Source organism: Macrobrachium rosenbergii, chromosome 1, assembly GCF_040412425.1.
Source record: "Macrobrachium rosenbergii isolate ZJJX-2024 chromosome 1, ASM4041242v1, whole genome shotgun sequence".
Lineage (NCBI taxonomy): Eukaryota > Metazoa > Arthropoda > Malacostraca > Decapoda > Palaemonidae > Macrobrachium > Macrobrachium rosenbergii.
In genome coordinates, this window is record NC_089741.1 from 43,851,858 (window position 1) to 43,864,357 (window position 12,500).

The window sequence follows — 12,500 nt, forward strand, 5'->3', positions numbered from 1 at the left end:
TACTAAAATCTTATATATCTTACTAGAATAGAATAGGACAGAATATAGAGTTTAGGCCAAAGGCCAAGCGCTGGGACCTATGAGGTTATTCTGTGCTGAAACGGAAACTGAGAAAAAGAGTTTGAAAGGTGTAACAGGAGGAAAACCTCGCATGTGCACTGTGAATCAATTGTTAGGAGATGGAGAGCAAGATGGAAGAAGAAAATATGAACGGAGATACAGTAAAAGGAATGAAAGGGGTTGCAGCTAGGGGCCGAAGGGACGCTGCAGAGACCCTCAAGTAATGCCTACAGTGCACCACGTGAGGTGCACTGACGGCACTATCCCCCTACAGGGCCACCGGCATAAGAAATCGGAAACGCAATACGCACGATACAGATAAGGTATGTAAGCACATTACGGGAGCTGAGGTGAACAGGTTATCGGGATTACGAGGGTGGGGGAGAAGAGGATGGATGTGCCATTTAACCCAGATTCTGTTCGAAGCTTCAGCAGGCGCTAAAGTGACAATAATGACCTATGGTAATATTTTAACTTTGCTTTGAGACTTCATACGCTTATCGATGACAGGAGAGCTGAGTGGAGTAACGCCCCACCTTTTTAATAATAATAATAATAATAATAATAATAATAATAATAATAATAATAATAATAATAATAATAATAATAATAATAATAATAATGAAGAAGAAGAAGAAGAAGAAGAAGAAGAAGAAGAAGAAGAAGAAGAAGAAGAAGAAGAAGAAGAAGAAGAAGAAGAAGAAGAAGAAAAAGAAGCAGCAGCTTCCAGAGAAATAATGATTAAAAAGTAAGTATAACAGGCCATCTATGTGGTCTTGGGGTTACATTTCAATTTCAAAAAATGTAGGGAAATTCGTGGTTCCTTTAACAATGCGATTTATAATTTAAATGAAATAGAGACTGCACAAATGCTTCACGCAAACTCAGCTTACGGACTTGCTTTTCCATTCATATCAATAAATAAACAGTAAAGAAAGTCTGTATGATGGCATAACCTGCCCAATGAAAATGTACAGGACTGGGAAAAGGAGGCGACAGGTCTAGATCGTGACCGAAAAAGGATTCGGATAATCAGGAGTGAAAATGTCATGCAGTCTTAGGCATCTTGGCTGCGTAACAATGCCACCTTGATTACTATACGATTCTACTTGCCAGTTAATTAGTTTTATTTCAATAACCCAAATTTGCATAAAATCAATCAAGGGGCTGTACAGTATCCATGATAATGGCTCCAAGCCTCTTGTAAACACACACACACACACGTCTACGTCAGCTTATATTTCTTCAACTAAGCAAATGTACACAGCAAAAGCTTGCAGAACTAGAGTCCATCCCGAGGCCACCCTTATTTAATCACCAATCACGTACTGTGCACGATTTTAGCAAAAGGCAGTATAAAAACTGCCAAACACAAAGCTCTACAAGCAGTCAGCAAAACACAACGAGCCACAAATAAAGGACAGTGAAACCAGTAAACAGTCCTTGTGATGAAATACATATTCAAAAAAGGTTACCACACATTGACTGATGTCATTTTGTACATGCAGCTACTTCTGAGTTCATAGACACCATTTGTTTGTTTTTTATCATTAAATCTTTCTGTTCTTGCGACATGACAGCCAATAAAAATATTCATGTACAGTTACACGAAAACACGACATGAAAGCCAATAAAAACATTCACGTACAGTTACACGAAAACACAAATATTAAATGTAGCATACCAATCCTACAACCATTGCATCAAGATGATATGGGGAATCCCTCGTACGAACACAAATAGCTGTGCATGCAACATACAGATATGTACTATACAGTATCTGGTTACAAAATTTTACAAGAGAGAGAGAGAGAGAGAGAGAGAGAGAGAGAGAGAGAGAGAGAGAGAGAGAGAGACTAGCACATAAAGTCTACTATATGCTTACAAAGCCAACCTGGAAAGTAGGCTAGGGGATGGAATATGAATCCCATTCCATTCTACAGTATTCCATTCCGGAAAGTAAGTCACCTTAGAAAAGGAGACGTTTTCATGGAAACAACCGACCCAATTGTGAAAAATTAATGGTATAAGAAACTTATTTTATCTTGGTCCCTCACTGGACTATGAACATGTATATACATAAATGAATAACTATTTTAGCACGTTAATTTATGTATTTTTTACTCTTCCAAGCAAAGTTCGTCTGGGCAAGCATGCTAGTCCTTATCTGTCTCAGACCTCAAAAAAATAGGAAATAGAAGAGATGACGAAAAAGACGAGAGAGAGAGAGAGAGAGAGAGAGAGAGAGAGAGAGAGAGAGAGAGAGAAGAAACCAATTAAGCATCTATGTTATGTAAGGACAATGAATTATGTCAATGTACTTTTGCCCTAAGTAATGACAGGAGTAGGCTATATCTCTATATCTGAAGCTAACGACGAGGGCAAGAATGCAAACGCACATTTTACACGTAGTCAATCCACAGACATCAAAGTATATCTATACATGAACCTTTGAATGCAACGATCCAACCATTTGATAAAATGTACATAAATTTCAGTGAATGAAAACCATGTAAACACTAAGCTATAAGCTGATTTTTAACCTAGTCAACTGCTTCTACATAACTATACTCCCTTATGCTGTGACTGCTGTGTCCATGAGAAATACCATTATGAAAATACACTGGAGTTGAGTTTAACAGACAACAAGTAAAATATGCGCCGAAGTTTCTTCGGCGCAATCGAGTATTCTGTAAAGCGTACAATGCTTTATGAAACTCTCACCCGGCAGTGGTGGCCTGTGTTGTTGCGGTGCCAGACGCACGATCACGGCTAAATTTAACCTTAAATAAAATAAAAACTACCGAGGCTAGAGGGCTGCAATTTGGTATGTTTGGTGATTAGAGGGTGGATGATCAACATACCAATTTGCAGCCCCCTAGCCTCAGTAGTTTTTAAGATCTGGGGGCGGACAGTAAAAAGTGGATACAGAAAAAGTGCGGACGGACAGACAAAGTCATCTCAACAGTTTTCTTTTACAGAGAATTAAAAAACGTCAGAGATAATTTTGTTGGGTTGCGAACCATGCATATTCACTGTTCAGTCGCAAGGAAAAAACCTGCTAAAATACAACTGAGAAGGGGGGAGGGGTGTTATACATACAGCTTGCATATCAAAATATTTCGGAACTACCAAAATCAATTTTATACCTATGAAAACAATATAAAATAAAATAAAATATTTTCACAAACATCAAGGAAGTAGTTCAGCAAACTTTAAGCACCGACTCGTTGATTATTCCGTGTTCTGCGAGTCTTCATAAGCCTTATCCTCCAAGGCCTAAAATTCTGATAACAACGTTAGACAGACTGGTCAACTTTCACACCTTATCTTCAGCTCGACCTTACGAACTAATAAGTGCTATAGTTTTTCTGTCAAATGTCACTTTCGCCATGATGTATCTCTCTGATTTCAATACCACAGCTAATGGGGCATCTTACGACGTCTAAGCGTACACAAACATGTATTATTCATACTGGCATGACCTAGATCTTGGTGCAGCGACATTACAGTTACACTGTCCCTTGGGATGTCTACTTTCCCAGACACTGGGCAGTTAATGGTTTTTAGTTTTCCCAACTTTCACCGCGGCTTATGTTAAGTATATATTCCTTCAAGCCTTAATCTACAGTATCCAGTTTATGTCTCGACTGTTGTACTTTTTGTTGTTTGATTTTCAAAGAAAAGCCTATTTCTCTCCTGTGGTTGACTGCTTTTGCGGGCTAATGGTCTCCTAGACCTTTTCCATAATCATGTTTGCACATTCTGAATAGCAATAATAATACTAATCACCTCTGTTTCGATTTCGTTACCAGTGCTAATGGACCATCGGAAGGTCATGTAGAAATAAGGATGATTTATACATGTCGCCCCAACTCCATGCGCCTGACACATTCTTAAGGCTTTTATTTGAGATTTCAAGTATGAAATGAATCATTCTGAATGATATTGGGAAACGAAAGTCTCAATTACATGACATGAAAAAATTACTAGCAACCGCTTCTTATCAAATTTCACCTAAAAAGGCATTCTCCAGTGGTGTGTGTCCATATATAACCTACAGTATTTCTGAAAGGCTATATGAGTGCCAAATCATTACTTGCTACCTCCATTAACGTATTACGCCTTACATTCATGCTCTTTTAATAATATTAATATCCTATATGGATATTAGCAAAAGCACCTAAAAATGTTCACCTACATAACCACCTGATCCCAAATATATCACAGAATACCTAAATCAGATGTCACCGTGTAAGTCACTGCTGGACGCCGTTACCTGACATCTAACCCCCTCGTTGTGTGACGCGCATGTAAATCACCCCTTCCCCCTCCCCCTTTACTTCTCTCTCCTCCACCCCCGGACGAATCTCTTAACTATCGAGCAATTAACATCATTTTCATCTTCTGACATTAAATATTGGTCCAAATTTCACTGACGTCTTGCTATTTCAAACGGGGAACGTACAAGGCTGAACTGTGATCTTGGTTTGATCCAAATCTGGTTAGATAATACAGTAAGTGGGTATTGGTTTTATGTAAATTCATTACATTTCGTATTATAACAGTTCGGAATTTTTATTATTATATTCGGCAATAGGCTACGAAGGATTAAAGGAAACTCTAGGGCGCCTACGAACATGCCGAAGCATTTGTCTGTTTCGAAGGGGTGCAGAGATCGCCAAGGAAAGAAAGCATCAACTTCCAACGTCTAGTAAAGACCACAGACAACGTGAGCACGAATACATAAAACATTTATGGTGGATAAAACAATGAGGCACCACGCATTTCGTACCTACACAAGCACATACATGTAACATACGAATACATATAGCCTACATGCTTACGAATGTTTGTATAATCATATACAGTCATCGCGATAATGCTACTGAGGAATACGTACAAATTTACAGTACGAAAAGCTCACACATGTACACTACATTCACGCGTACCCAAGTGTAATTTGCCGTATACGTACGCGTATCTTTGCTACGCACATCAAAATCCTGTATTGGTGACTGGTGACTGGTGCATAATGTACAAGTATGTCTATGTAAGTCCACCACTGCGTATCAGCGATGAAAACTGCTTGAAAATTTGTCAGTTACATAAGCTGGAATGTCAACCGGAGACAAATGAAACCCGTTCCAGTATTCCTTCCTTGCCTCTTGCTCTCGTTTTATGGATTTGAAACAGCCAAAATCACCGGGAATCATATCCATTTTCAAGAAGAATCCGAGATTTTCGCCCGATAATGTGTACTGCTTTGAAAGCCACCAGTCTGATTAATTCTCTAAACATCAGTATTAGATATCGCCAGCCAATTTTATTTTTTTGTTTCCTTGTTTAGCTCCATTCATCAACAACCAGCTTTTTGGCCGATTAAGAACAACTAGACAGAGGCCTGCGCTTTGTCAGTCATCTTTAATTCTAACATTTTCAACCTACAATTATTTCCAATATAATAATTGTGACGGCGATTAATCAAACAAGCAAATATTATTCGACTAAATAATTTGGAATCTTTCAAACGTCATAACCCAACTCGGAGAGAAAACATTAGGGCTCCTCCCAAGCTGGTCTCCAGGCCGCCACACACCTTTCTTGTGCACTGCAGCTCACCATCGCACGCGGACCTAAAGTTCGCGATCGGTACACATACGGGAAAATCCAGAAATAAAGTGTTTTTTGCCGGGTTTTCACATGGAACAAATAAAAAATAACAGCCCTATGCTACCCTATGATGAAAACGGAAATCAGACGCCATTATCGGCGTAATTTAGCCATGCCAATATTTTCACTCGTAAAATAATTTCTCCCGCCAAATTAAATTCTCAGTCAAGCTAATGATGTACATTTCTCGTTGCATAGCTCTCCTAAATTCTCCTACCCTGCTATGACGATAAGAAGACCATATGAATAAGAGAGGATACAAAACGAAGGAAACAATGCGAACATAAACGAAAGAGATAGCTAAAAATAAGAAGAGTAGGTGAGGTGGTGTCAGTGTATCGAGGTTGGCCGGCACACAACGGCTTGGGACGAGAGAGGGGCTTCGAGTGGGGGGACGGCAGACGTTACACATAAACTACAACATTCTTCTTAGCTCCACGGCTCCTAACCCAAACGCTTACATGAACAATTGATATTTACAAAGATAAAGATTTAAACCACGAACGAGAGAGGCAGAGAGACTATCGCTAAATAGAGCGGATATTAAAACCGGCGAAAGGCTGTTCATCTCGTGCGATTCGCGAACGATAAAACCTATGACCAGTTCCTGCACCATTTCGGGAAATAAAAAATATGTGAAGAATCTACCCCCGCCTGTAACAGACTTAAAAATCGCCTCTTTTTTTTTCTTCTTATTTCTCCCTCCTCTCTCTTTCTCTGTATACCTGCGGTACTCTATGCTCCGCGTCCCTTGGTGAGAAGGGAGCACAATAAACTGAACACACCGACGAAGTTTAAAACATGCTAATTCAAACGCAGGAATTAATATAGAGTGTATAACGCGTTCCCCGTTAGGACGACATTGCGGTAACCCCCATCAACTCAACCAGACACGCAATGCCTGTGGCCAACCAGTTGATTCATCACGCATACATCAACAGCAAACCTAGAGCTGATAGATTCAGATCAATGGCTGGGATAAAAATATAAGTATATACCTCCGTTTCAAGGTCATCCTAGGAGAAACGTCATCAACATAATTGTGTACTTCAGATCCATCTGATTTTCTCTACAAAAGCCACAAAATAACATCTCTAGTCAATCGATAACAAGGAATTTCGTAGTAAGTACAACTATAAAATAAAACACTAGCTGCAGCTTTCTACTACTTCAGTGTATAGGCTACACGTTCAGAGAGAGAGAGAGAGAGACTAACACAACCTAAGCAATGAGAAAGAGAGAAACTTGGACACGCCGGAGACGAAGTTGGAACAATACTTAGCCAGGAAAGGGAGGAGAGAGAGAGAGGTGGGACATTTGCTCCCGGGAAGAAACAGGGTGGCTTGATCGCACATGGACGAACCGACACCGACATATCAACGAAGAAAAATATATATATATTTTTTTTTTTAGTCAGCTACCACACTACGTGTATAAGTCCGGGAGACAATAACACCACTGAAAACCAATGTCAACAATGCTTAAAGATATAGAAAGCATTCGACATTAAAATAACGAGTGAAACCTAGCCACTCTGACATGATAGCGATTAAATACAAAAAACATCGAATAAGGAAAATATACCCAAAACCTCACTTAACACTACTGTAACCACAAAAAGACCAAAATGGAGAACTACGCCATCAATTAACTAAATACTTCAGTGGTAGCAAGAATATATATGACAAAAATAAACTCTGGAGACAAGACATTTAGTCATAAGGAACCAGGAGGCAAATCACAACGTCATTCAAAGAGAAAACGAAATTCAACCAAGTCATCTGAGTTGATTTGTAATAATAAAATCAAAATAGGCGATTTCAACGCAGAGTTAGAGAGAGAGAACGCTAAAGAAAGCAGAGAGGAGAGAGAGAGCCACACGCATAGAGAGTATTTCACTCTAACAACTTTAAAAGGCAAAACGCGAGGTACTGCCGTACTGAAAGCAGGGAGAAATTCGCAATAACACGGAAAACCCAACAAAAGACGATGAAAGAAGAAGTAACATCGGAGGAAAGAGAGAGAAGTCAGAGTGCCGGCATGAGAGCAGCGTGGTGGCACCGCTGTTATTGTAAAAGGGAGGGGGAAGGGGAGGGGGAGGAGGCGAAGGAGAGAAAGAGAGGGAAGAGAGAGGAGAGAGAGAGGTGAAGGAGAGACGCCTAAAACCCATCCCAAAACCTCACACCCGAACTGCCTAAATGTTGTCACAACCTCATCTTTCTCCTCAACCATACAACCTCATAATCGAAAGTGCTGAAATGGGAAGGAGAGAGAGAGAGAGAGGTCCCAATCTTCCTCACTCAACAACCTATCATAACCCCACATTGTTGAAACGGCATCGAGACAAAGAATCCTTCGCCCCATCCATACAACCTCTCCCATAATCAACCGTGTTTGAAATGAGAGAGAGAGAGAGAGAGAGAGAGAGAGAGAGAGAGAGATGGGGGGGCGAGGGTATGAGTCTGAGAGACAACGTCAGCTCCTTGAAAAGTCATCATGCATGGAACTCCCGACTGTCACACAGCATGTCCACACCGACGGCGGAGGGCGACCAGCGAGCCTCTCTCTCTCTCTCTCTCTCTCTCTCTCTCCTGCCCATTTAAAGTACAGCTCATAACACCGCATCCTCAATCAAAAGACAGCACAAAGCACAATTATCAACTCCATGGGCCCCAAAAGAGAATCGAAAAGAAAAATAAAAGTCAAAAACCAAAAAAAAACAACAGACGAAAGTACAAGAAGTGGAGCAAGACAATAGTGAGGTCAGGGTAGGTGACCGCACACCGTTGACATTTGACCCGGCGTCTCTCTCTCTCTCTCTCTCACCTCTTGAACTTGCAAGGCCCAAGCAGCCACCACCAACATCATATACCTAGCTACTACTTTATGCTACAAGTGAAGTTTCTCTGAAAGATTATTCACTTTTAACATAAGCATGGGCCCGTGTTGCCATAAGGCTTGCTTAATCTAAAGACACCTACTACCTCGACCAACGAACTTCATATCTGCTAACTTTACAAATACGGTACATGTGGGTTTTTATTATGTTATATCGAAGAGCCAAATTCCAACCATTTGTCCACAGTTTCTATTACATACATAACAGAGAAAATATACAAATATTTCATGGTATATCTTATTTTGACACCTGGAGATTCACTCAATCACAAAACGTTTAAATTTTAAAAACACAGAAATCGTAACTACTGTAAAGTATAGGAGAGAAAACATTAACGTTCAGAACATTGAAAACATAAACGGACACACATCAGCTCAAAAGGATGACAAGAAAATCTCTCAAAAGTAAATCTTAAGAAAGGCACACTTATAACAACTTCCACAACACCTGAAGTAAATTTGACAAAAAGAATAATTAACACGATAACCAAAGCAAGAATGTTTACGACACCACTCTAAAAACATAATAATTCATGATTCTGAAAATCCAGAAAAAATTAATTACTAAAATATGAACACTAGAAATATTAACATCTACAATTCATTTCCAAATATGAAACAAAAACCTGAAATCTTATACCTAAAGAACACATTATCTGAGTATTCTGACAATAAAAAATCAAGACACTGTGACACACAGACTGCCCCAAGCATCTGCAAAGGCACTCGGTACACAATACTTCAGTCCATTCGCAGTGGAGGTACTTTGCTTGTCAAGTGGTCATTCACACCCTCCCACCCCTAAGAAAACACACTACTCACTCACGCCCCTACACCACCACACAGGGGGTGGGGGGAGATCAGAGGGGAGGAGGAGGACGAGGAGGAGGAGGGTGGGGACACGGCATCCAAGTGGCTTAAGGTGACGCGTCTATGACTTAGCTGTGTAGTAGTAGTAGAGTTCCAAAGCATGCATAATGATGCACTGCATCATCTTGCAAGCAAGTTCGTCAGCGACCTTGGCAAGGCTGTTCTTGGCATAAATGATTGCAGCAGCTCACTCGTCGCTCGGGAACATTACAAGATGTGCAAATAACATTTACAAAACCACAGTTCACAATTGCAGTTTTCCATTTCGATGTTTTTTTTTTTTACATTATTTTTCTTTCCAAACGGCACCATTGTTGTTTTGCAAGGTGTGCAGTAAGAGACCAACACCACACACACACACACACAATAATTCAAAACACTAGTGTAAATCACACGGAGGTGTTTACTTTCCAAATCTTTCTTATTTTCTAATTCTTTTTTTTTTTTTAACTGTAATCACCGCACGCACCTTCAACAACAAAAACTTTTCAAATCACATCACTCGAGGCCACTGAGATCGTTTAAGTTTGGGGTTAACTTGCTGTAATCCATAAAGCTCGACCTGAAAAAGCTGTCAGAATATTTTGGCGAGGTATGGGGCCTCTCGACTGGGCAGGGCCAAGTTCACATAATTTCGGAGGGTTCTACTTAAAAATATCCCTAGGCAGGGCCAAGTTCACATGATTTAGGAGGATTCTACTTATAAAAAGCTAATTTTATGAGCCTCTAAATCTGTCAAAATAACTGCAAGAACAGCTCAAGTAAACCATTAGCTGATGCCCACGCCGAGACGCCCCTCAAGCACGGAGAAATGTTGGAGGTACTTACTTCTGATAGGAAGGTCTGTGCGGCTTTCTGGGCTCCCACGTGAAGTAGGTATTCGTAAACATATAACGCCAATCTGGGGAAAGGAGAAAAAGAGAGCAGTGTTAGAGGCTTACGTATCACATGCCCGGAAGTATATTGTATATTCCCATTAATATATTTTTCAAGTCAAGCACAGTATATTGTAATAAGTTTTAGTATGGAAAATTGCGAGGATATCTCACACATATTAACCCCCCCTTTGAATAAAAATTAAAATTAATTGCTACAATTGCATTTCGACTAAATTAATCATCAGAATTTTCAACACAAGCATCTACAAAAAGAAAACAAATAATTCCACAGTGCAAAAATGGCTACAAGTATATACATATACAAAAGAATACAACTTTACGTCAACTATACTGTTTCCTGCCACACAACCAACATTTACACATTACACAACAAATGCGACGGTGAATTAGGTAAACACACGAGTCAACTGGGCTCGTTTTAATCATTTCCCTTCCCAAAATTTCCAACATCGAAGGAACGACTACATTAATAAGACCTCAACAAAACCGACAACCTTGCCCCCTCCCCCCAACAACTTAAAACACTTGTGTGAACCGTCGTCATGAGACAGCTGTAAAATGTGCCCCTTTAAAATCACCCAACTACACGGCCAGATGCTATTGACGAGCCGTTGCCTTTCACTCCCACCTAAAACACAGTTCGTCCTCGAACACGTCAAAGTTGAAAAAGTGTTCTCGCTTCCGATAATCCTGAACTAATGTCGCAGTATGATGTCAGCTATGCAAGGGTGGGCTTTATGATACGTGACTGTATTCCCGAAACGAAAGCGCCGTTTGCCTTCAGGAGAAACGAAAGCGCCGTTTGCCTTCAGGAGAGAGTCCAGACGGAAGCTGCTGCACGACGAATGACAGATGGCATCTTTATAGGTCTACAGTTAAATGACTATACTGACTGCAACTGACGTTCTTATTCCTATTCTTGGCCCGGGTTTTGGAATAAAGTGTCAAAAACGAAAGCTTCTAACAATGAAATAATTTATCCATTATTCTTAGTCAGAACTGTTCATACTAAAAGAGAAAATGAGCTTGGAAGTCATCGTATGGCTTCAGATTCAATACTGTGGTCATGTTTTTGTGTATGGTCACAGTCCACTTCAACCATTACAGCTACTTAATTCCGTCAGAGCCTGAGTCTTGACTATAAGCCCTTAGTCATTTACATATGGCGATTCTTAACCGAATTTTATGGTCGGTTGTTACTCTGCCCACCGTCACGGACAGTCGCCCAAAGGCGTAGGCCTATGCTGGAGAAATCTTCCGGCAATCGCTGGATTACCGACTGACTTAAATAACGACGACTTATTACAAGTTGTCCGTATTTCTTTTTTAAAAACAACATACAGCAGGAAAAATGGGCATCATACTTATGCTTGAAAGAGTTGCTTTAAAGCAGATAAGATCCGTTTTCCTAAGGAAACCATAACTATCGTACAAAACCTGACGGATCTCAGCACACCATACGAAGAATTTTTAAATTTCCACTGGCTTATTACTGCCATGGGCACATAACTGCTTCCCCGGGTATATGGGCAACACGAAAATCTTTTGTTACCCCGTACCCACGTGGATATATACCCAGCGCTCGACCTCATCCCACTCCCCACCATTCCCAAACAGCACAAACAAGACGTCGTTTCGAAGCCTGGAGGAGGTGGGCACGATTCCGCTTCCACACATTTCCGCGTGAATCTTCCCCCCAACTCGACAATACATCTACAACAGATTCAGTTACGATTTATTGGGTAAATGGCGTTCACGAAGGAGGCCCCCGCTTTGTCGAGAGCATTTAAACGTCCCGCCAAAAGCGAAGCGTTAAGCGTTCTTTTCTGCCAATAATCCAACTCCGGCGAACGACACACTCACTCACGCACGCACACACTCGTTCTTTCCACCACCATAATGGCGAGGTGGCGACACCGCCAACGCTTCGCCATGGCTACACTTCATCTCCTGCTTTCACGCCTCTTTTCGTCACCACCAACTGCGCTTCGGAGGATTCTCTTATCAAAGGAAAAACGAATTCATCCATTGCTGCGACCACAACGCCTCGAGGGGGAGGGAGGGCGACCGCTAACTGGAACAGCTACTATCACTCGGCCT

At 40.7% G+C, this 12,500-nt stretch overlaps 1 protein-coding gene across 30 annotated transcripts in view; it reads right to left on the reverse strand.

Annotated features, from left to right (window-relative positions):
- Ssdp (Sequence-specific single-stranded DNA-binding protein) overlaps window positions 1-12,500 on the reverse strand; it is a 306,140-nt gene that overhangs the window by 213,813 nt on the left and 79,827 nt on the right. For all 30 annotated transcript variants that reach the window (XR_010850483.1, XR_010850587.1, XM_067089637.1 and 27 more), the window contains one exon: window positions 10,330-10,402. Coding sequence is in view for 28 of the 30 variants with exons in the window: in XM_067089637.1 (XP_066945738.1) it covers window positions 10,330-10,402 (73 nt within the window). In the remaining 2 variants the exon portion in view is untranslated. The remainder of the gene's footprint in view (window positions 1-10,329; window positions 10,403-12,500) is intronic.